General features: G+C 40.3%; 2 protein-coding genes across 3 annotated transcripts in view; one reads left to right on the top strand and one right to left on the bottom strand.

Moving 5' to 3' along the window:
* The window catches only part of miga1 (mitoguardin 1), a 16,018-nt gene extending 12,435 nt beyond the window's left edge, over positions 1 to 3,583 (bottom strand). Inside the window, exons 1-2 of one of the 2 annotated variants that reach the window (XM_035671008.1) lie at positions 3,466 to 3,583; positions 1,783 to 1,939 (exon numbers count right to left, since the gene is read on the bottom strand). In XM_035671008.1, coding sequence (XP_035526901.1) covers positions 1,783 to 1,881 — 99 coding nt within the window. In that variant the 5' untranslated portion in view covers positions 1,882 to 1,939; positions 3,466 to 3,583. Of the gene's footprint in view, positions 1 to 1,782; positions 1,940 to 3,459 lie in introns of both variants that reach the window. The other variant, XM_035671009.1, reaches the window with a different exon arrangement.
* Positions 3,584 to 6,555: 2,972 nt separating this feature from the next.
* usp33 (ubiquitin specific peptidase 33) overlaps positions 6,556 to 24,596 on the top strand; it is a 20,689-nt gene continuing 2,648 nt past the window's right edge. Inside the window, exons 1-21 of the mRNA XM_035670481.1 lie at positions 6,556 to 6,711; positions 9,912 to 10,019; positions 10,299 to 10,352; positions 10,484 to 10,546; positions 13,624 to 13,773; positions 14,164 to 14,272; positions 16,150 to 16,219; positions 17,655 to 17,768; positions 18,064 to 18,142; positions 19,454 to 19,898; positions 20,037 to 20,177; positions 20,334 to 20,449; positions 20,794 to 20,966; positions 21,080 to 21,150; positions 21,234 to 21,267; positions 21,400 to 21,445; positions 21,561 to 21,741; positions 21,879 to 22,005; positions 22,180 to 22,349; positions 23,924 to 24,005; positions 24,158 to 24,266. Coding sequence (XP_035526374.1) covers positions 9,936 to 10,019; positions 10,299 to 10,352; positions 10,484 to 10,546; positions 13,624 to 13,773; positions 14,164 to 14,272; positions 16,150 to 16,219; positions 17,655 to 17,768; positions 18,064 to 18,142; positions 19,454 to 19,898; positions 20,037 to 20,177; positions 20,334 to 20,449; positions 20,794 to 20,966; positions 21,080 to 21,150; positions 21,234 to 21,267; positions 21,400 to 21,445; positions 21,561 to 21,741; positions 21,879 to 22,005; positions 22,180 to 22,349; positions 23,924 to 24,005; positions 24,158 to 24,266 — 2,418 coding nt within the window. The 5' untranslated portion in view covers positions 6,556 to 6,711; positions 9,912 to 9,935. The remainder of the gene's footprint in view (positions 6,712 to 9,911; positions 10,020 to 10,298; positions 10,353 to 10,483; positions 10,547 to 13,623; positions 13,774 to 14,163; positions 14,273 to 16,149; positions 16,220 to 17,654; positions 17,769 to 18,063; positions 18,143 to 19,453; positions 19,899 to 20,036; positions 20,178 to 20,333; positions 20,450 to 20,793; positions 20,967 to 21,079; positions 21,151 to 21,233; positions 21,268 to 21,399; positions 21,446 to 21,560; positions 21,742 to 21,878; positions 22,006 to 22,179; positions 22,350 to 23,923; positions 24,006 to 24,157; positions 24,267 to 24,596) is intronic.

Genomic DNA, 24,596 nt, shown 5'->3' with positions numbered 1-24,596 from the left:
CCCCCCCCCCCCCCCGTCTGTAGATAGAAACAGTGAACGACGAGGGAGATTATCCACACAGACACCACTGCTGCACATTCCCTACAACTGATGATTACATAAACGCGCTAGAGTTTGGAGCTATGACAACAGACATAATATTGACTTTTTGGAAAAAGCCACTAAATGAGCCTGGGTTGATTAAATGGTGCTGCAGGAGTTTCCATGCCGTGTCTGTTCCTGCTACTAGAACATGTTACAGGCATGCTCCTACCAGATCCTCAACGATATCACAGGGTCTACGTGACTCCAGCCACACACACTCGTCACGCACTACTCGTAAACACTATAACATCAGGGTGGCTAAGAGAAAACACTGGCTACTATCCAGGGGGAAAATAAAAATAACCACCAACGAACAACAAAATATTCACATGCAAAGGTCGAAGTCCTTTCTTACATCGGTTACAGTAACCAATTTAATGTAAGTTTTTACTTCACTCAAACATTTACATTTTGCTGAACTATGAACAATGATGATTGGTCTCAGATGTTTGTTCCATTTTGACATCAGCCCTTTCTGAAAGATCACATTCAATGTTCTTTTAGGAAAATACATCTAAATTAGCTTTTACTTTGGTAGATTTTTATATAAAGATTTTGACTTCTACTTTATCAGTAATATAAATATCTACAAAGAAACACGTTTTATATGAGTATGATACTGAAGTGTTGATAAACTCTTAGTATTCATGTTCATGGAAGCCAGCCAGACACTGAGTTTTGACTGTCCTTACTCCCCTGTCACATTAACTCTTAACACCTGCTGCTGTCCAGTATGTTTCCATCACACAAAGCCTTTATCTGAACTGCTCCAACAGGTAGTATTACTCTACGTATAATCACATATAAACAGATGCAGCCACAGGCTCTCTTAACTGGATTAGAGGAAGCGCTGTGAATGAAGTTGAGCAAATTTTAATCACATGTGACATTCAGACAACTCACTTCGCCACGTACAGATGCTTTTCTGATCAAGTACAAAATAGAATAAAAAGAAAAGAAACTTAAGACAACTATTAGAACTGAAAGGTTTTGATGAATAAGATATAGTTGATAATAAAACATCAACAGTGCGACTATATAGTTCATTAGTTTATTTCTAATTACAAAAGGTACATCCAGTAAATGAGCCAGCTGTGACGTCATGTTGCTTGTATTTACATCCTCTAAATCACATTTAACTGGATAACGACGACTACGATACAAGTCTAGATACTGTGGATAATATGGCAGAACTGAGTGTTGTAGCTACGTGAAATAAAATATGATTCAAAACCTTGAAATTATCTTGAAAACATCAACAGCGCGACTATTTAGATGTGGTTTGGGAAATGTTACGTTAACTGGGGATGCACCGATATGTATCAGCTGAACATCGGTATCGCCTTGTTGACTGACATCGGCAAATAAGACGGATTCACTGATATCAGATGTTTATCTGAGCTGCAAGCTGCGAATATATAACAAAATACGAGAATACTAATGTATCCTATGAGTTTTATGGTACTCTGTACTATTTCTGAAGAAGTTGTACAAGGAACAGATATTTTCTTATATAATTTTGGTCCAACTATTTAATGTTAGAAGGAAAACAGTCAATGTTTACAATAGTTATGAAGCTGAAAGTGCAATCATACCCTCAACAACCTCACCTCTCATAACCCAAATATAGAAAACAGTCAGAACCCAGCGATAACAAAGCCGTCGACCAACTCACACCACTTCCAAACACACCCTCACCTGTGCCAGAGACCTGTACACGGACAGCGGTAGGTCAACCATGCGCAGGGCAGCCGCCTTGACAGACAGCTGGGAGTTTGTGAGGGTCTCATGTGTCATTGTGGCGATCTATCCATGACTTGGCAGCTCCCTTATCCTCTTCACCATTCTGCTGGACCTGAGGAGGATGACAGGAGGGAGTGACATGCAGGGATTTAACCTTGGCGGCTTAGGGGGATATCCTAGGGGATATAATGACGATATTACATAAAGCCTCTAACATGTATGTGCAAGTAGCAATGCTTGCCTAACCCGAGTAGAGTAGCGGCTAAACAACCACTTGTGTCTTGTTAAAATACTCCCTGATTTCACAAAATGTTTCATTAATTTCACAATTATCACTTGCATGACAACTATGATGAAAGAACTGACAGAGCACACCCACTAAAAAGGTATGAGAATATTTAAAACCCTACCTTACATTGTACACATGCCTGAACAAAGTGGCTGAAGTACATGAGAAAGTCTTTATCTTTCTGCAAACACAGTGTTGCTTTCTCTAAACACAGTCACTCGCTACAGGACCGCATCTTCTAAGCCGCTGTAATATCCACCTGACGAGACAACATGCAACATCCAATTAAGTTTGCGCGAGAGACTCGTGTGGCTCATCACATGGATGATCATCCACCCTGAACTAAATGTAGATTGATGTAATGTTACAGGTTTTTGTGTCTCTTCCCGTTCAGACTGATATCCAGTTTGAATTTTGTGAACAGGAATGAGATGTCGCAGCTGGAGGGACGGTTTGCATGGGAATTAATAGGAGCAAAATGTCTAAAAACATGGATATACTGCAGACAAGTGCAATACTGAAGAGGCAGAGATCTGGGAAATATGTATATATCCAGGGTGTCTGCATTAAACCACCAGTAAATAAAGACCAAAATTAATTTTTTAACTTGGTAAAAGACATTATGGTAAGTATTTAGACACTAATGTTACACCATTTCTCTACTGAACATCTATTACTTTTATTCAACATAGAGAAACTTATGACTGTTTCTTGCCTATTCTTTTTACTTATTTATTTATTCATACTTGTATTGTACTTGTATTTTATGCCATTATATTCTATTTCAAGTTATTTTATTATCCTCTTCAGTGTGTTTTAAATGTTGTAACAATTAAACCTAGAAGAGAAAATGTAGTTAAACAAAACAAGGACTGCAAGTCAAGAAGCATTAACATAAAATAAGAAAATGAACACTAACAAAGAAAAAATATATATTATAAAGACAATAAAAATCATTGTTATTCCCACTTTACAACAAAGATTGAAATATCCAAAGTTATATATGTAATAGTTATAGTTATATATATATATATATATATATATAGCTTTCAAACATCAGCACAATACCAAAAACATATTCCAGTAAATTAGAGTTTCAAAGATGTTTTCAAGGTACAAAAGCAGCCAAATATGTGTGAAACAGTCTTTAAGTTTAATTATATATTGAGTTTAAGCACATGGATGATAAACTCCTGCTGTTGGCCTGTCTGAGCAGCTAACAGCTAACTTATCTAACCAGGCTAAAAACAGCTCGCAGCGCCTCCGACCATCTAAAAACTCCTCAATTTGACTGACTGTCTTCTGACTGCACATGACAAAGTTGGAAGTATAAACGGTATCACCGGTACATTTAGAGGTTTCCTCCACAGACTCTCCTCTCCCGGTGGTTTTGAGCCGGTCCTCTGGCTGACCTCAGCGGCTGCAGACTGAAGGACTCCAACGACAGAGCAGACGCTGCTCCAGCGTGAGTTTCAAAATAAAAGCATGCTTTCAACCCCCCCAACCTCCCCTGTCGTCTTTTGTGGAGTTTGGCGCCCCCACTCGGTTTTCTCAAGTATTACATGTACTATTATTTCACCAGGGATTTTACCAAAGCAAAATGATACACAAAATATAATGAAATATAAAAATTATTAACACCAAAAGTACAATAATAAGAGCAGAGTAGAGGCCATAACAATAAAACTGTATGTATTATTTCACTGTTTCACTTTTCTTTTTTTTTGCACTACCATAAGTATTGTATATTGTATATTTTATATTATTGTATATTTTATATTTTATTGTCTATCTTTTTTTTATCTTTTAGCATTAGTAAATGTCTTGTCTGTTGTGGAATTTGAATGTTTACTTTTTCAGTATTAGTAATGTTCTTGTCTGTTGTGCCTGTGTAATTTTTTTATCGTGGGAGATTAATGAAAGTCCTCGTCGATTACACTTAATATGTCTGGCGCATGTGAATAATTGAACAATAAAAGCGACTTGACTATTTTGACTTTAAGCTGTACTGTAATATTCATAGCCCCTGTTTATAACCTATATTTATCCCTAAACTATACTGCTGTATTTATTTTTTTGTCCTGTTCAATTATTTATCTTTGTAACCAGGCCATACTCCTGCTGTGAATGTGAATGCCATAATCAATCACATCTGTAAAAAAAAAGCTGTTATATAGTTTACATACAAACTCTTATTCACTTGATTATTTGTCATTCCTTTGTAATTATTCTAAACTCTGCAACACCCAAATCTTAAAACTCATTTCTATTTATTTCATTTCTGTCAGCAATTTATTTATACTATTATTATCTTATTATATCTCTTAGGCTCTTATTATATTTATATTTTTATTTTTAATTTTAATTTTATTTTTTTTACTATATGTATAAACCTATACATTAATTTATATTTTGTATATTATGTTAGATATTGTATATAAGTACTATTTCTTTAACGTTGTGTGAGTAGAACAACTGTAACAAACAAATTTCCCCCCTATTTCTGAATATTGTCTTATTCTATTTTTTTTATATTTTCATTTTTATCTTGTATTTTTCTGTAATTTTATTTAATGTGTATTTTAATTTGTTGTGTTGTATCTGGTGCTGCTGTAGTGAGTGAATTTACCCAGTGTGGGTATAATAAAGTTTATCCTATATTATCTTGAAAGTAAAAAGATTAATGTTGCACCAATTCTCTATTTCCTTTATTGAATTGGGATTACTGATTACTGTGTTTCTTGCCTTTTCTTTATTGTCAACTTGTATGTTATTGTATTTCATATCACTATATTCTATTTTAATTGAATTTATTTTCCTCCTCAGTGTGTTTTACATGTTTTAATAGTTTTCTTTGCCTTATGTGAAGCCCTAAGAATTGCCTCTGCACTGTACAAATAAACATATCTTGTCTTGATACGGATTTCTATTCCTACTTTACAACAAAGACTGAAATATCAGAGTTTTTCACCAGGATTTTTTCTTGGTGTCCTTAAACATAGAAAGAGAAAAATGTCATTAAAGAAAAGAAAGACTGGAGATCAAGAAGCAAAAACAGAAAAAAGAAAATTAACAGTAATATAAGAAAGAATATTATAAATACAACAATAGACATTAGCTGTTATTTTAAATTGAAGCTGAATAGTTTGTGCAGGAATGTGAAAAGTATTGTATAAAAGATATTTGCAATGGGCACAAAAACCTTTTTTTTTAAAGTCAAAATTATACTATTATTCCTAGAATACTTTTAAAGAGGTCAACATCTTATTTTCTAATATCTTTTAATTTCTATCTCATTTTTGTATTTTAAAAAGTCAAATAAAGTTTTTACTTATTATGTTATACTTTGACTTTGTATAATTTTTATTTTAAAAGCTAACATTTTCTCTTACTATCTCATAAAAATGACAGAATGTTTTATTTTTAACCTAGTAAGACAACATTTGGACTTTTTTAGTCAAAATTGCCTTATTACTTATGAGCCTGACTTACATTGACCTAACCGTGTATTTACCAGTATTACTTTGTTATTGTCATTTTTGTCATCAATTTATTTCTTTACTTGGGCTCCTATTAATTTAAAAAGTATAATTTATTTCTTAAAAGTAGTGTTATTATGTATTTATTATTTCCTCCTGTCAACTTACAAATAAGCATGTCAAAATTGTTTTGAATACACTAAATGGTTTCGGTAGAGGGAATGTTATACTACTTACATTATTGCTATTATTGCTATTACTATTATATTATATTAAATTATTTGTCTCACTTTTAATCTAGTCATACTAGGTTCTGTATTCACTGTTTTTTAAACTGTGAAATTTTAACTTTAGCTGGAGGCTTCAAACAAGCCCAGCAGGGTTCTCCCTGCACTTTAAACCATTTCCTATCACTGTGATGTGTATATATTCTATAAAATGTGCAAAATAAATAAAACTAAGACGCTGGATGGCGCTAGGGAGGGGTTTACTGCATACTGCTCTTACTATTTCCATCACCAGGTGACCCTCTTTTCACTCTTTTCCAGCCCACATTAGAAAAATAAGACAAAAGACAATATCATCACAGTCACTATTTATTTAGTAACATTACATATATCTGCTATAATAAACTAGCTTAAACTGTACATTTTATCTTTTATATATATATATATATATATATATATATATAAAGTTATAGATTTGTTCTTAATATATGTTGTTTGTATATAATGAAAATAATTTCCCCCTGGGATTATTAAAGTATTTCTGATTCTGATATAATGTCACACATGAGCTCTTATTACATTATTATTAAGACATATAAATAATACCATCCCCCACTGTTATAAAGTATAAATATACCTTAAAGTGCAGTATAAAGAGCAGAAAGCTGACTTTATCACTGTTTACAGCAGCACTGGGAGGGTTTATATAGGGGTTTAAACCGGAAGGGGGCGGAGTCAGCCGTAACGTTAGCAACCACGCTGAGGGACGGTTAATGTGGAGGATTACTGTCTGAATATGTCTCTAAACTCACACTGAATCCGACTCCACACAGCCGCTACAACTGGATCTACCGGACTAACGTCGGTTCTGTTGTGTCTCGTCGTGCAGGTAAGGATCGAGGTTCATGTTCAGTGACTGTGGGATCGTCGGGGATCCTGTAATACAGCAGGGGGGGGAGTTAGCTGGCCTGCTACTAACGAGACGGTTATCAGAAAAAACCCTTCAGCGCACCTGAACTCTCCCAGCAGCATCTAACGTGGCTGCACGAACCCGCCGCTTGTTCTGGGCGTTATTTAAAGTGCCAGGGCGAAGTTGCAAAGCGAGATAATAACGGGATGGCCGATTATTCGCGACAGGCTAACGCTAAAAGGTTGCTGTCAGCGCCTCCTCGCCTGGGTTTGACAGCTCGACTGGAGCAGTGGACGAGGCCTCACACACACTGTAACACACACTAATGATGACACACACTGTAACACATACTGTATGTATCTCACATAAAACATCTACCTGCTATTAAAAAACAAACAAAAAACACCTTCCGAAACAAGTTGGCGGCTACTTTTAAAATTAAAAACGTCGCGCAGACTAACATCTAGCAGCCAGGTAACGTTACGTGTGCAACATGAAACCTGATGTCCATCCTTTTTTAATGGGTAATACTTGTTGTTTTTTTTTTTTTATTAAACTGTGCTATTAGGTGTTTAGGTTTACTATTTGTGCAGCGTTGCGGCGTTGAAACAAAATTGCGTTGCGTTTAACACGGAAACTGGCACCAAAAAGACTCATGTGCACCGCCCGGTTTGGGTCAACGCCCCACCCGGCCTGCACCTCCTCTTTGTGCGGGATTAAAAGCTCCTGCATGCTGCTGATGGGGGCTGTGAAGACTGTGAGAGAGGTCAGGATGGTTTTCGGGATGGTGAGAGAGTTTTGGGGGGGGTAGATATTGTGTGTTTACTAGTGGAGGCACACTGGGTTTGATCGTTTGACCTTTCTGAACGGATGCAATTAAAGGAGCCTGTAACACAAATATAACCTGCTCCCTTATCGGTTTGTTTTGGATTTACTGTATGCAGGGAACACAAAGAAGCTGTACTTCATGTAAACCAGTATGATTATTAGACTCATTGATTATGTGAGGAAACAGGCAGGAACGGGACTTTACAAGCATTGAACTTTTCCTGCGCTTTAATGCCTGATCCTCCACTTGACCTGCCTTTGTATAATGGTGTGTGTGTGTGTGTGTGTGTGTCTCTTTGTGTGTGTGTGTGTGTGTGTGTGTGTGTGTGTGTGTGCATCCGCTTCTTTGCGTGGCAGATTAAAATCACAGTTTTGTGTCTTCAAGCGAACGTGTGGATCCCTGAGTCGACACAAACGATCACCTTATCAACCATAAAACACAGCAGATATCAGGCAGCGCTCCTCCTCCTCTCGGCTCTCTTATATATGTTTGTTGACAAACCAGAGCTGTACAGTTCAGGTAGGATGAGGTAGTTTTTTTTTACCCATGTTGCTGTGGTTCAAATGTGCTGAATCATGTGCGGCGTTAGAGAGCTGTGGGCTTGGCTCTGCTGTCATCATACCCTTGACACTCGAACACTCCTCCAGAGCCCAAATGTCAGCGCGCAGCCTCCCGCCGGACCCTCACTTTGTGGCCTTGCCGAAAGCAGTGTGGTCCACAGACATTATTTGTGGGCGACACACATATTAACATTAAAACATTTAGGTCTGAAGAGGCCTTTTCAACCAGAGGAAGTCTTTTTTTTTTGTTATTACACGTGACGGTAGCTGTAGTGACTCCTGGAATAAAGTTTTTAAAGCTTTGTTAATATATTATTACATATTTTAAGCAGCAGAGTGAATTCTTTCTCATACATTTTAACCTAACCTGTAATAATCATTGTTACTTACTCCCTTTAGGGCTGTCGGAGGCAGTTTGTGAGCTGTGTGTCCATTTGTGGAGGAGATGGGTGCGGCCTTTCTCAAAAAAAAAAACCCCCCCTGATAATAGAAGCCTGCAGTGGTTTCCTGTCATCCCACTGTACAGGCCTCGTACTTCTCGTTGGGTAGCTGCCAGTCTTCATCTTTTCATACACGGCTGGAAGACAGAGCGACAGAAAAGGGTCCATCATAAAAGAGATGAAGTCATTTATGACAGGAACGTTTGTGCTGAATAAAAACTACGCTACAAATGCAGCACCCAGTAATCTGATGCAAGGTTTGAGAGGTGTTGTCAGAGTTGTAATAAGAACAGGAGCAAAGCTGTTGTCTGCCACTGCAAAGACCGTTGTTCGGTCGGGGTACACACGTAATTGTATTTTTAAACGGGAGGAAAATAACGGACTTTCCTGAAAGAGTGTATTGTGCTTGTACAGTGCTTGGTGCTGCTCCAGAGACGGGCTTTTCTGGACCAAAAGAGGAAATTGCACTCCGTTTTTTCTGCATATTAAAGTATGAAATGGGCTTCTAGTCAGAGCTAATGGGAACATCGTTTTGTGGTTTTATGCCTTCGATTCCTAAACTCCAAATCTCTGCCACTCATCTCTACTGACCGAGTGTTGAACACGCAGTTTATGACGCCGAAAGGCTTATCCAGGTTTCTGAAACTAGGATACGATGTTTACAAGCACAACTTTACCACAACTTTGCACATGTCAACACACTCGCTGTCACTCCTTCGTTCCTCCTTCGCCCTCTGTGACATGGGCTACTTTTTCTGTGTCGCTCTGCAGCTACAGGTCCCCTCGCTGCTGATAACGGTGATAACGCACATGAGCCGTGTTCGCACATTAGCAACGCTTTGAGCTTTGGTGATGAGTAGAAATGAGTAATTGTTTGCAGAAAGATTTGTTCTAACTTGCTCATAAATCTGACAGTTTTTGTGCATCGTCAGCACTGAAACCACTCATGGTGACGGACACAGACGCCGCTTGTTCCACATGAGCTGTTGACAGCTGTGCTTGCTTGGTGTGTCAGTGGTCGATAATAAGAGGAATTCGTCAGTCACGCAGGCATGGAAAAATGTATGCTGTGTGGCGAGGACTCGGGTTACTTTAGCCTGACTGTTTCACTTCTCCTCTGCGCTGTTCTTTGGATAAATCTCCTGTTACTCGATCACATATCAGTTGTGGGGTCGATAAACATTCTTTTATAACAAGAAGTCCGGCGTTGTTTTATTAACAGGAAATCAAGCAGTCACCTGACTTAAGACATAAGTTGTGTACTGAAGGTTATGTTTTGTCCTCCATCTCTTCCTCTCTCTCTCCCTCTCTCTCTCTCTCTCTGTCTCTCTGTCTTCTCTGTCTTCTCAGTCTTCTCAGACCTGTGGGTGAGTAATGCCGCCGGCGTCCAGCTGTGACTGCCCCCACCTGGACTGTGTGGGGGAGATCACCAAGGAGGAGCTCATTCAGAAATCCCATGTGAGTGACCCTCCGTCATGACTCTGTCCCCCGCCCTGCTCATAACTTATCACTCTTCTTTATAAAGTTTCTGCAGCACCATCAGATCTGTAGCAAACGCTGTCAGTTAATCAGTTAATAGATTTATTATTTATTATCATATTCGTAAAGTCTTGCAGAAATCCATCTTACCAAGTCTCAATGCGAAGCCTGACGATTCTGTCTGTGTTTTCAGACTTTGCTGCTGACTCGCTGATTTTGTGTAACTCTAACTCTAAGAGTGTCTTAACCCTTTTCTAGGGCCAGTGCCAGGACTGTAAAGTTGGAGGACCAAATTTGTGGGCGTGTTTGGAGGTAAGACGATGCTCACTAGGGGAGGAAAAATGTGTTTTTTGTTGGTTTGAAAGATAACATCCTGATAACATCACCGAAAACATTTCTTATTTGTTTTTTTTAACCCCCTTGTGTCTTTTGTTTCTCTCCAGAATGGCTGTGCGTATGTAGGCTGTGGAGAATCTCACACTGACCACAGCACTGTGCACTCGCAGGTGAGAGACCTCCGACCTTTCTGATGCCTTGCAGCGAGGGGGGGAAATATTAATCAATGCAGAGAGCAAGGGATGTGACTCGGGAGGAATTCTTATATCCTCGACTGTGATGTTGAATTTAAAAAAAGATGTAACCAAAAGAGGAGTGGTGGAGTCAGGAGAGAAGCGGAGGAGGCAGGGGTGGCCAAACAGGACAGGACAGGACAGGAATACCACTTCAGAATCTCAAGAGACTTGGAATAAAACTGCCTCCTGCACTGCTTTATAAAATAAAATCTCTCCACGATCGAAGAGCCAGCGCGGGCATCTTTTAGTTTCTGAAGTGCACAAATTTTTAAAAACCATCTCGCCAGCTCTGTCTGCCTACACCTCCACATTCAGTGCGATTTCAGCAGTGGAACATCTATTATTAATTGCCATTCCTCGGGGAAGTGGGGGAGATTCAGTCAGTTCCATGGTTACAGTATCTGCCCCTCCTGGCTGCTCTGAAGCTTCACTCAGCCTCTGGTGTTCCCAGTGTTGACTAATGCTTTTCTTGCAGCACGCCAGGCATAGAAAGCGAGAAGGAGTTTGCCCATTAGTATCCGCATGGCTGCTCAAACCATTGTCCAGAAAGGGTCCGTTCAAATGCAAACCTCTTCAGAAGTAGAGCGCCCTCCATCCAGATGAAAGACTTTTCATACGGAGCACGCTGGCAAAGAAACGTAATATTAGCCTGATTGATTTTAAATGATATCACCAGTGAATTTTATATCTGTCCGCGTATCCAGAACATCTGTCTGTGCCGCTCGCGCAGCCGCCTTTTGTGTTTTTTCAGCCAGAGCCATCTTTAAATCTTGTGAGAATGAAGGCCATGCTTAATTAGTGCTTCGGAGGCCCTGAGGGGAGGGATTTTAATCTCTTGACTATGCAATGAGAACGACTGCTGTTGGATCAGATCAGATTCAGTAGTGCTTGGGGATGAGGGGCCAGTCAAACTATACTGCGGGTAAATAAGAGAGACTGTTGGGTGTTGAGTTAGAAGTTGCAGCTAGATAAACTAATTATAGAAGTTGAAGCTCTACTTGTGTTTGTACTTTTGCTAACCAAATGGGAAAACATAATTAGTATTTACATGTAGATCGTATTTCAAACATCATTATGCACCAGAGAGGACTTCTGAAGCTAAGTCAGCCGGTGGTAAACTTTAAAGAAATCCTTCTTCGTATTGCAGATAAAGTTTTGGAAAGTGGCCACACAGCCCTACAGTTGCTTTTGAGCTACCAGTATTCCAGATTTGTCGGTCAGTTCTTGAGCGGTTTTCTTCTGAATCTGGCCATGCAACTCCCCAGCTTAAATACTAAATCCACTGACATATTCACCCTGAGAAGAATAATATATTTCTCATTCCCTAACCCTAGAGGCGAGAGAGGAGCCTGGACGTAATTTTGCAGACAAAAACAGAGCCAGCTTGCTTCTGAATCAGAAGATCCGAACTGAAGCAGATGTTAAATCTTAGCTGGTGCTGCAACGTCATAAACATTTGTGCAGTGTTTATTTTGTATGTGTGAGCATAATATGAGTTGCTGACACGCTCAGGCAGGTTTTTACATCACCTTGGTTTGGTATGTATTATTCTGTGTGAGTGTGTGTAGAAGGAGCACTAAGGATTTGTTTTTAAGATATGATATTGAATACTTGAGCAGACCAGAAGTAAATTAATAATACAAGTGATCAATATAAATGCTACAAAACAGTTAATTGTAATACAAAACATTATGTGGGCTGGTGAGCTCTATAAATCCAGCTTGTTATTAATACCCTACCTGTATACTTTCCTTCATAAATTATTTAAGCTATGGAGTTTCATGGCTGTGCTCAGTCTGGTGTGTCCCCTCTGCCAGCTCTGCTCTGCCCCGCTGTGCGAAGGCTAATGCAGCCCTGATGAATAATGCAGGGTCTGCTGGTCGGCTGCTGCTCACGTTCAGTCTCCTGTCGACCTGCCAGGCTGCTGGTGTTTGTCAGAGCAGTGGGTCAGCAGAACTCTGCCATGTTTCCACAGCAGCAAAAATCTGCCCCGCTGCAACCCTCTTCTGCCTCTACCTGAACCTGTAACCTGAGACACTCAGCTTGGAAACTGGTGTCCAACATCTTGATCACAAAATGTTAAACACAGCAGTGTACTGGGTCTTCATATTTGGGAGGGTTAAGAGGTTGATTTGGTTTACGTGTAAGAAATCTCATTGAATGGGAGTGAGTGGGTGCTAGTGTTGAATGCCAGCTTCTTGGGAATATACATTTTAAATAAAAAGTAAAATAAAAACATTGATAGCTTCTCAACTGTGAGGATTTGTAGCTTTTCTTTGTCTCATGATGATAAACTGAATATCTTTGGGGTTTTGGACTTTTGATCAAACAAAACAAGCAATTTGTAGACCGGTTAATTGACAGTGATTATTTTTTAATTATTATTATTATTCAATAAAATATGTGTTAACTGCAGCCCTCATACCCTGTTTACATGATTGTAGATGGCAATTTGACCCAAAATGAGCTGCAATAATTAAAAAAGTACAAATCAAAGTAAAATTGTACTACTACTCAGTTATTGTTGGCCCTGTATCTGATATGATTGCAGGTGGGGTTTTAGTTTTCTGTACATATTTCTTGTAAATTACTAAATCAATAATCATCAGTAACGCTGACCTTGTATAGCATACATTTTCATTTTGTCAGTGATACACTAGACCGCAGTAATGGATTGTTGTTATTAATAGAAAGTGGCACGATCTGACATTACCTTATTTGGGCTGAAAACATTTTGTTCAGTATTTGTGCCAGAACCTTCCTTAAGGTTTGTACACCACAGATCAGGCCGGCCAGCAAGCACACGTATGTTTGTTATATAAGAGCAAAAACAACCTGTTTATTGTCTAACAAGATGTTGATCGCTAGATTAAGAAGCATCTTGAAGATAAGATAAGAATGTGCTTTATTAGCTGCTCTTGGACAAATATTAACTTCTTGTTTCACTTTGTTTTTACGGTCTGATATGCCTGTTCACAAAACGTGTTTTTCTGTAACGACTTTGTGCGCAGGAGACGAGGCACAACCTCACAGTGAACCTGACCACGCTTCGAGTGTGGTGCTACGCCTGCGGCAAGGAGGTTTTCCTGGAGCGCAAACTAGGTCCTCACTCTCCCCACGCCAACAGCAAACCCCTTCCCTCTCCGCAGAATGCTGGCCAGGTAAGAGCCAGGCCCCCCCCCCACCATTTGTCATCATGTTTTATTGTCTTTGCGGTTTACAGCCATGCCTTTTTTTTTATTTGAACAGTCATAAAGCAGGTTAATATTGAACAACTGCAATTAAAGAAGAAGTTCAAATTCCTGAGTATAGATTAAATGCAGTATTAAAGTTATCTTTGTGCAAGTGTGTATGGATAGACAGGTTTATATTGCATGTTTACAGCATTATCGTGTACTTACACAACTACGTGCTCTCCTGTAATACTGTACGATAACAGTTTTCACCATTGTATCCCGAGTGATGGTTGAACTGTCAAGTTATGCGCTGTTATTTATTTACTAGATAAGAGTTTTACGATGAGGTCTGTGTATGTTGTGCTGTTGCTCCAGGATAACAGCAGGGCCCCTGAGAGCCCAACCTCTCTGAGAGTGCCCCCTAATGGAGGCTGTGAAGACGTGGACATGGAGACAGAGGAGGAGGATGAACTGCGTGCCAGAGGTCAGCTTACCACAAAATGAGTGACACAAATAATTATAATCCATCACTAGTGACACTGTTTGTTACAGTACGGGCGATACTGGTTGTTCCCACAAATATCAGCTACAAGGTCAACACGTTGGGGAAACAAACCTGAATGCAGTAATACAGAATTTTCTAATCTACAGTCACAGTGCTGCTGCAGTAGACGCATGTTTCAATAATAGAAAATAATTAAAATCATATACTTTTAAAGTCAGTGAGGTGACTAAATTTAATTAACTTTTATCAGCTGTTAATCCAAGTATGACAAAGTGAAAAAAGATGAACATTACGTGGATGATTTGAGGTTAAACCTCTAACACAGGTGCTCAGTAATCAGCAGTTTCTTTGGTTCAAAGCACATGCTTGAATTTTAACCTGTAAATTTGAATTAATAAGAGCAGTAAATGGCCAGACGAGTGTTTTTAAAGACCCAGACTTCAAAGTACACCAGCTGATACGTTGCCTCACTCTGCCTCAAGTCTTCTGTTAAAAGATGTACACACCACAGAGAATATAGCAACTATCAAAACAAACTAACCAACCATTTTCAGTCATACGTATGTGCTGGTAAGGGCCGATCACCACTAACGGTGCCAGACACATTGCAAAAGCTAAAGGCAACAGAAAGCCACTGTCCCTACGCAGGACTACAGGCTCAGTGGGGTGAGTGTAGCGCTAACACATCAGCGCTGAGTGCTTCAGTCTCACTGGAGCCACCAATGCAAATAATAGTTTCACTCAGTGATTTGAGACACACACACACCCTCCACCGAATGACATATGTTAAGCCTCATGTGGAGCAGCCCAGGCATTGGCACCAGGCACTGTCACACATACAGATCATATGATCAGGAGTTGGAGTAAACAAGCTTCGTAAGACTAATGTCCTTTGCAGAGTAAAGCTGGTCACATAACATCAGAGGTTTTTATACCGTGTGGCGCCTTTTTGACCTCCCCGGGGAGGAGTTGTTGTTGGTGGGGTGCAGAGGGAGAGACATGAAGCAAAGATACTTCCTGAGGTGACAGTGACAGATGCATGCTGTTGTTAAAAACAACAGGAAGTTAGTTATTGTACTTTGGCTGATTTGACCCACTTATCACCACAGTCAACATGGAGGCAGTTAAGCTTCTTTAACCTGATTGCTGCAATTTGCTGAGTCACAACACAGTCCGGTCTGAACACACAGATATGATACACATATTTTTTGATTTGATGTGACGCATTCAGAGGATGTCATTACCTCCAATGTCCGATGTGAAAAAGATTTAATAAATCTACCTGGAAATCAGGAAAAAAGCTCCTATAACTCTTTATACCTTCTCCTTTTTACAATAGCTTATTCAGCATGCTTTTTTTGGTGCCAACTTCCAAAAATGTGAACAAATATTGGCTAAAAAACTTGGAGCCAACAGCATATCTTGCTGAATCAATGTCAGCATTATACTTTATGTTTACATCCCCCCTAAGTATTATGGCAACTGTAGTTACAAAACTTGAGCATGATTATACCCCAAATACAAGTAAGACAAAGAATAAAAGAGGGAGTGACACAATCCATTAATATTAACCGTTTTGTCGGGGGTTTAGGGGTCGGTGGGGGTGTTTATTTTGTCTGAGGGGAAGCCCCACAATGCCAGACTTTTAAAACCCTGGTATAAAATGAATCAGCTACCTCTGCTGTAGTCAGAAAATAACATTTTATTTTTACTTTTTCTGCTCCTGCTGTAAAATATTAATGTTAGAAATGGAATGGGTCTCCTTAACAATGTAGAAGCTTTCCGGCTGCCATCAAAATTCACATTTTTATGAGTTGCTTGTTTTAATTTCCCCTGTGTGTTTCTGTCTCCCTCAGGCCTGACAGGGCTGAAGAACATAGGCAACACCTGCTACATGAACGCCGCTCTCCAGGCCCTGTCCAACTGGTGAGACCTCTCCTAACCTCCTTCTGTCCCCGCATCTACCCCGTCTGTCCCGCCCATCGCCTTCATGCTCTTTTGCTCATTTCTTCGCGTTACGTTTCTCTCACCTTTCACACTTTCAGCTCGCTTATTTTTACAGCAGACGTTTGCGGTTGCATTCGCCGCCCGCCTGGCACTTGTTGATGGAAAAAAAGGACCATTGCTATGCTCATTTAGGAGACTGACGGCAGAGTGAAAATTGCTGCAGTGCACCATTTGAGATGGCAGAAATGGCCTTTTGTAGTTCCCTGTAGGGTCTTCTGTTACTAATGAACACCAACTCTTTCCCAATCTCTTCTGTCCCCTTCTCCTTCTCTGTTCCCTTTCTTTTCCCACTATGTCTTTTTTATGTGTCTCCCTTTACTGTTCCTCTGCCAGTCTGCTGCATTTTTTTTTTTTTATTGTTTATTGAGTTGCCAGTCCTTCTGATTCATTCTTTATGATTGAATCGTTGGTGTGGTCACTTAAATTGGGGCAACACTGCAGAGCCCGAGGCTGTGTTACTTTGTACATCTTATTTTTTTATTTTATTTTTCATGGAACAGCAAAGCACAGCAAACCTCTTCCTCCTATGTAATACTATCTACCCGGGGGCTGGTGCATTTAAAAATTAAACCGATGATGCCTAGTCTGGATACAAGTCAGAATGGGAAAAGATGTGGGTCAAAATTTGCAATCTAAATCACATTTCCAAAAATAGGAGAAACTGAGTCACGCAGCTGCGGAAGGAGGGACCTTTTTCTGAAACTTTCTTTTGATGTCTGTTTGTGTGGGCGTCGGTTCTTTCAGTCACTGTCGGGTCATTATTCAGTTCGAAGGACTTTTCTCCTGCCAAGGGAAGGGAACGCTCCATGCCTTATTCATTCTGTAGTTTGTCTCTTTCTTGCAAATTCCTGTCTACTCTGTAGCCGTCAAATGAAAATCCCCTCAGCTGTTTTTTTTTTTCTTTCCCAGTTTTTTCCGATGTCCTTCAACTTTTAGCTGCATGTGGAGTTTTTTTTAGTACCTCTGGGAATTTGTGATGTTACTCTACGGATGAAATATGACTGTAATGAATTAAAAATACAGGCAGAAGACAGCATTATGTAGTAAACCTCTCTGGATTTACTTCGCTGTTTGTAATCTTCTGCTGTGTGTGACCTTTGTGAATATAATGACAAAAACATACTAAACCTGAGAGGATTTGCAGATCTTAAACAGTCATCTGCAAACATAACGGCTTATAATAACATTACATTATCTACTAGTTCTCTGAATTATATCTGCTTCTCTTGGATTTACCGAGGATTTTGCAATGGAAGCTTTTTACTCATAGTAATCAATCTGTTAAGGGACAAATAGCCATTAAAAGCTCGTTGGGTGCCCACTTATCATATATTTATCCATCTTTCCACCGCAGCCCGCCCTTGACACAGTTCTTTCTTGAATGCGGTGGCATGGTGAGGACGGACAAGAAGCCTGCACTCTGCAAAAGCTACCAGAAACTAGTGTCAGACCTGTGGCACAAAAACAGGTAGATGTTTGTCACTTTCTTTGCTTTTGTTTGGATAAGTCCTTCTTTTACTTGACAGAGCCTACGAGCTTGCCCACAAGCCACAGTTGATTTCATAATTCAGTGGTCACTGTAATTACTTTCCCAAGTTTAGACTCCACAGTTGACAGTACTGTAACCTTGCTGTTTAACTCCACAGCCAAACCTGAGTCACATTTCTGTAGCAGCCAGTCTTAATGTCAACCTCTACTTCAGACTTTATTGTGATGTTGTTTATTACACTTGTTAAGCAGGCTGTATTTTGTGACTTTTGCAGACCCTCCTACGTGGTCCCAACCAACTTGTTCCAGGGGATTAAAGCCATAAACCCCATGTTTAGAGGATATTCTCAGCAGGTGGGTCATTGCAGATGGTGAAATAAATGTGCAACTTAAGTGCATGTGCACACATTTGTTACATAAATAAAATATGGAGGCTCTCTTCACAGTTGGAATCCTATTCTGCAGTATGTTTGCGACTTTGTTTTGATTATATGTTGAAATCTGCTGTTGTGACCTAAACGGGTGGATTTTCTTGTGCTTACCACTTTGGTTTGCAAATGAGTAAATATGAATATAAAACACGGATTAAGGTCTGAATTGATTATACAGTTAGTGGAATATTATCATGTTTGTAGTGATGTGTGGGTGTCAGAATGTGTTTAAAGATGTGTGGGTAATGCATTTTCTAATAAACGACGATGATATACAGGAATAGGTCTAGCACGTAATTCAAAAATGTCTGTCACTAAACTTTTCCCTTTGAGAACAAATTTGTGCTGAGCTGTGATTATTATAGCCCAGGCTATAAAGTCTTCCCAGATCTTTTACACTCTCTCCTTTTTCTCTTCCACTCCATATCCCTCCGTGCTCATTCCTTTACAGAAATTACATTAGCTCCAGCTCAAATCACTCAGCCAGATAAACTGAATCGTCTGCCTTACAATTACTAACTCAGAGCTTCTGACTTTCATTCACACACAAATGCACACTTTAAACCTTAAGGTAAATTGCTTGATTTAATTCCAGGTGGTGCTTTAAAGAAAAGATTTACGTGTTATAGATATAAAGGATTTCAAAGCTCGTTTTACTGGAGCACGTCTTGTCTTTGTCCGGTGTCTGTAAATAGACGATTTATAAGCCTGAATTGTAAAATGATAAAAGGGGCTGTTTCCTCTTGGCTTGCCAGTGTTTGTTCAGAGGAGTTAGCTGAGTAATATTCATTTGTCACGCCACGCTGGGCCGCACAGCCTTGGAATTAGCATTGCTATGAATTAAGTTAACATTTCAGGTCCTGGGAGAGGAGAGTTCATCTGGCTTGAGAGGGAGATTGGATGTCTGAGGCTCATTTAGTTTGATTACACATTCATGAGCATTTGGTTTCGGATTTTGTGATGCAGAATTGAGATAAACAAGGAGGTAAAGTGGTTGTTGTTTGTAAATTGGACAAAAATTAGCTTTGTGAAAGCTTTGCTGTGTCTGTCAGGCTCGATTATATTTAGGAAGAATTAGTGCTGCGTTATGTTGTTTTCAGGGAGAATAAATTAACAGTTTTATCACAGACTCCTGTGACCAAAATAGCGGCAAAAAACTCTAAAATCCTCCCAGCTAGAACTAATTTGCTACCTCAACTAACATTTCTTGTGATGATCCCCACTGGGCCTCCAGGACTCCCAGGAGTTTCTGCGCTGTTTGATGGATCAACTTCATGAGGAGCTGAAGGAACTGGTGCCCGAGCCCTACGACCAGTCCAATGGCATCACCGTGGACAACGGCCCCGAGGAGGACAACCACAGTCAGTCGGACAACGACTTCCAGTCATGCGAGTCCTGCGGCAGCAGTGAGCGGGCCGATAATGAGGTGCAGGGCGGAAACGTACTGATAAACGACACCAATGAGGCCGAGATGATGATTCCTGAGCAAGACGAGATCCAGGCCAACAGAGAGTGGCAGAAGGAGAAGAACATGATTAATGACTTTTACCGCTCCGGAGTTAATGGTGTTATGGGTGGAAGCACTGGAGTCGACATAGACAAAGATGTTGACACCACCACTGAAACCACGCCCATTATCAGCAGCCAGGGAGCCATCAAGGTTCAAGGCAGAACATCAGGTAATTATAGAGGAGAAGAAGAGGCATGTCAGGTTTTTTACTTTTCCACAAACTTGATCACATATTAGCACTAATTACATACGCAGCATCACATTTATGAAACTGAAACTCTCTAATGTCTGGCCTGCTCTTCGCCAGATTCCTTCCCAGACATCCAAATGTCCAACAACACAAGACCACAGAGTCCAGTCCAGATGGAGGGACACATTCCCAAAATGTCCAGCAGTCCGCCCAAAGCTGCCTCAGGCTGGCCCAGCCTAAATCCTGCACACAAGAAAGGTACTTCTGCATAATCAGAGGCTGTCATATCCGGATTCAAAGCTTTAAAAGATGTGGTTTTTATTAAGGTTGTTATATGCCGTGTCTATCTTTGCTGACATACTGTGCAGCACTATTCTCACATTTCTCTCTCTCTCTCTCTCTGCCTTCCCACAGCAGTGACCACATTCTCCCCACCAAAGAACAAGCGTCAGAAGAAATACCGCAGTGTCATCTCAGATGTTTTTGATGGGACCATTGTCAGCTCAGTTCAGTGCCTCACCTGTGATCGGGTTAGTGTGGACATCCAGCTACAGTTTTTGTTGTTGTTGTTCTTTATTTAGATAATGGGATTGCTGAGAGGGCGAGACGGACAGTAACAGGGGAGCACTAGAGAACAGGACAGTGTTTCATAAGTCATTTCAAGGTCCTAAAATTGAATGTTACAGAAAAATCTACTTTGGTGTGTAGCTCTGATGTCACTATACACTGTTGTTGCAGTTGTAGATCCACTGTCATGTCACATATTGTGATATTTGTGCTGCAATGAGTCCAGTTCTCTGTAAAACCACGTAAAAAGGATTGAAATGTGACCAAAAATGATGAATCATCTGTATGTGTGTCTTGTTGCTGTTAGGTGTCTGTAACCCTGGAGAACTTCCAGGATATCTCGTTGCCCATTCCGGGGAAGGAAGACCTGGCCAAGCTCCACTCCTCCACCCACCAGACCTCCCTGGTTAAAGCCGGCTCCTGTGGGGAAGCGTATGCACCGCAGGGCTGGATTGCATTTGTCATGGAATACATCAAGAGGTGTGTAAAAATCGTACACTATAGTTATTTTCATTCTTCACATCGAGCATTAGCGGCTCTATACTTTTGCTCTTTCTGTTGAAATTCAAAGCTCTGTTTGTTTCTATTCGTAGTTGGTTCTGGGGTCCAGTGGTTACGCTACAAGACTGTCTTGCAGCTTTCTTTGCCAGAGATGAACTAAAGGGTGAGCAAGTGGGCGTCAATCTGTTCTACCAGCACAAATATTTTGATTGATGTCTTAATAACATCATGTTTGTTGTATTCTAGGAGACAACATGTACAGCTGTGAAAAATGCAAGAAGTAAGTAACAGAATCTGACTTTGCTGAATACTGAACTGGACTAACTAATTTATTTCACATGAACAAAAACAGAAAAAAAAATATTCTAGAACTGTAATGATTGCCCATCTTCTTCGTCTTTTTTCCTCTTAGATTACGAAACGGAGTCAAATTTTGTAAAATGCAAAGTTTGCCAGAGGTATACAGTCAACTCTAGTACTTCATGTAATGAAGACACCCAAATCTTTATCCCTAATGTTTTTTACACACCGGATTTCTAAAATAAAACTTCTATGTGCGTTTCTCTGCTCCAGATCCTGTGTATCCACTTGAAGCGCTTCAGACACGAACTGATGTTCTCCACCAAAATAAGCACCCACGTCTCCTTCCCACTCGAGGGCCTGGACCTGCAGCCTTTCCTGGCCAAAGACGGCTCCGCCCAGACCTCCAACTATGACCTGCTGTCAGTCATCTGTCACCATGGAACTGCCAGCAGTGAGTGGGCAGATTAACTCCTCTTTCTGCTCAGACTGAGACTCAGTGTCCTGAATTCATTATCCTGTAGAAAAATTTCACGTGTACTTGTCAGGTTTATGACTGCTGCTCTAACGCATTCCCCTGTCTGATCCCAGGTGGCCATTACATAGCGTACTGCAGGAATGATGTGAACAATCTGTGGTATGAGTTTGATGACCAAAGTGTGACCGAGGTGTCTGAATCCTGTGTGCAGAATGCTGAGGCATATGTGCTCTTCTATAAGTAAGCCGACACACAAGACTTTAATATTTACACTCAGACAGTTGTAAACAAGAGCCCATTCATCCCTGTAGCTTTTTAATATTCGCCGCGTTGCTTTGATATTCATAACTTACATCTTACTTTTGATTACCCCCGTTGCAGTAGTGATTAATCTGTGGTCTGTTCCTGTCGCAGAAAGAGCAACGAGGACGCACTGAAAGAACGTAGGAGGGTGTCTGGTTTATTCAGCATGATGGAGCCCAGCCTTCTGCAGTTCTACATCTCCCGGCAGTGGCTTAACAAGTTCAAGACCTTTGCTGAGCCGGGGCCCATTTCCAACGACGACTTCTTGTGTTTGCATGGAGGTACGTGTCGTACTGAAATCACTCAGAGGTCAAGGTCTCCCTGAACAGGAATCCTTTTTCTTGCACAAGCACTGCGCTCTTCCGTCTCTTAACGCAGCATTTGCTTAGCTTTATTCCCTCCACAACATAGCAGACATCAAAAGGGGGTTTTACTTCTCTTTGTGCAGATGATCCTTTTTTCTCATTCAAGCAGAGAAGAGGGAAGGATTCTAAAAGGGTTTGTGCCAATCAAGCTGCTTTCTTTTCAGCCCTCTTTATTCACCCTCTATTCAGAGAGCACTGGAAATTATGGAATTGAAAAATAAGTAGGATAGAATGAACATTTAGGATCAAGCTGTTAGAATTCAGTGGCAGCAGAAAATGTGTTTCATTCTGTAAAAAGTAACTCACAGGTTGTTTCCTTTACTAGCACATAATAACTGGCTAGTCAGGTACATGCAGTAAGAAGAGATAATATCGGTGCGGGGAAACCTCGATTGTGTTGCTGCACCAGTTTTATTTTCAACGGAAATCCAAAAATGTCCCAGTTTATTTTCACTTTCTGCATGTTAGATAATACATATTCAATTATTTGAATATAAAGTGAACTGAATGACTAATACAGATGATTATCACTATAGCTATATCTCACGTTGCTTTTCATTATACAGTTCATTATCCCGTCCTGCTACATTTTTCTCTGCTGTAGTAAATTGTCACTCATCTGCATGCACACAGTTTGCTGCCTCGCAGTGTCCCCTGGGTTCCAGTGCCAGGCTTTATTTTGGGTTCTTATCGTGTCAGTGTTTGCATTGTATTTTTAATTATAAATCAGCATAGAAAAAGCTAAATTAATATTTCAGATGGGATTACTGTAACTGTTATGTCTGGGGACAGGACACCATTTCTCACTTCCAGTTCCAGGTAAAGATATTTTATTATTCACCAACAAATCGATTCTTCACCATCAACTCAGGATATTAATTTATTTTAGTTTTTAATAAGTAACGTTTCGCTATATTATATAAATAATTAACAAAATATAATAACACAGTAAGATTGAGTAGTCTGGCTTCAAGGGCGAGGAAAGGATACTCTAATTGAAGGGGAAAAGCCATTTGTCCTCTAATGAGGTGATTCTAAATGTTGTTGACCTGGGAACCCTTAAATGAGGCAATGTACTTGTGATTTCCAGTCACAGATTATAGCTTTAGTGTCTAGGATTGTTTCATTGGAAGGTTTTTTTGTAAAGACTGGAAGAGGTGAAACTATTCAAAAAAAAAAAAAAGACCAAATAATAGGAAAAATAACAATTTTGGTTGTTGCAGATTTTTCTTCTTTTTTATCCTTTTAGTAATCTGGGGGCCCCTCAGATCTATTTGTTGGACCCTTTGCAGAGTCCTGATCCCCAGAGTGGAAAGCACTACTCTAATGAGACGGACTGGGGGTGGGAAAAGGGGGAAACACTGGATTTGTGCATAATAGCAGTCACAATGTTTCCAACACATATTATTAACAGATGTACATTAGGTGTGTCGTTTCTTTACCACGTTACGCTGTCGATGTCTGATGGGTGTTTCATCGTGTTTCATCAGGTGTGCCACCAAACAAAGCAACATTCATCGACGACCTGGTAGTAATGCTGCCACAGAACGTGTGGGATCACCTTTACAGCAGGTACATATGGTAGACCGGTCCACCGAGAGACTGGCTGGAGGCTTTACACATTTTCAGATCTCCCATTACTCAGTGCACTCACAGTTGCGGTATCATTACCTTTTGTTGAGTTAATTTCATCTGTGTGAATTAATGTGGACCGCTCCCTGCAGGTACGGAGGGGGACCAGCTGTCAACCACCTGTACGTTTGCCACACGTGCCAGATCGAGATAGAAAAACTGGAGAAACGGCGCAAGTCGGAGCTGGACATGTTCGTCAGGGTGAGCCTTTGAACCATATGTTTACCAGCAGGACCCACGAGCGGCAAGGAGCTTTAACCAGATACAGTGAAATGATTTGGTGTGAGTGATAATGCATTGTGTGTCTGTGAGCCTCCGAGCAGCCCAGTACTCATGGGTGTGTATAGGTTTATTCTCCTGTCTATTGAACCAGTTGATAGGCTGCATGTGTTGGTGCTCTTCGCCCCAGCAGGAGATGAGAGGTGTGAGTCTGATGAAAGCCTTATCATTAATGCATTGGGACAGATGCAGCTGTTATTGCCCGCTCAGTCTGCCCACTCACACAATGGCTGCTCTGAAGGACAGATAGAT

This window comes from Morone saxatilis, unplaced genomic scaffold, assembly GCF_004916995.1.
Source record: "Morone saxatilis isolate NCDOM2014 unplaced genomic scaffold, NCSU_SB_2.0 Contig23, whole genome shotgun sequence".
Taxonomy (NCBI): Eukaryota; Metazoa; Chordata; class Actinopteri; family Moronidae; genus Morone; species Morone saxatilis.
Note: the sequence above shows the minus strand (reverse complement) of the source record. Positions and strands in the feature narration are given on the sequence as shown.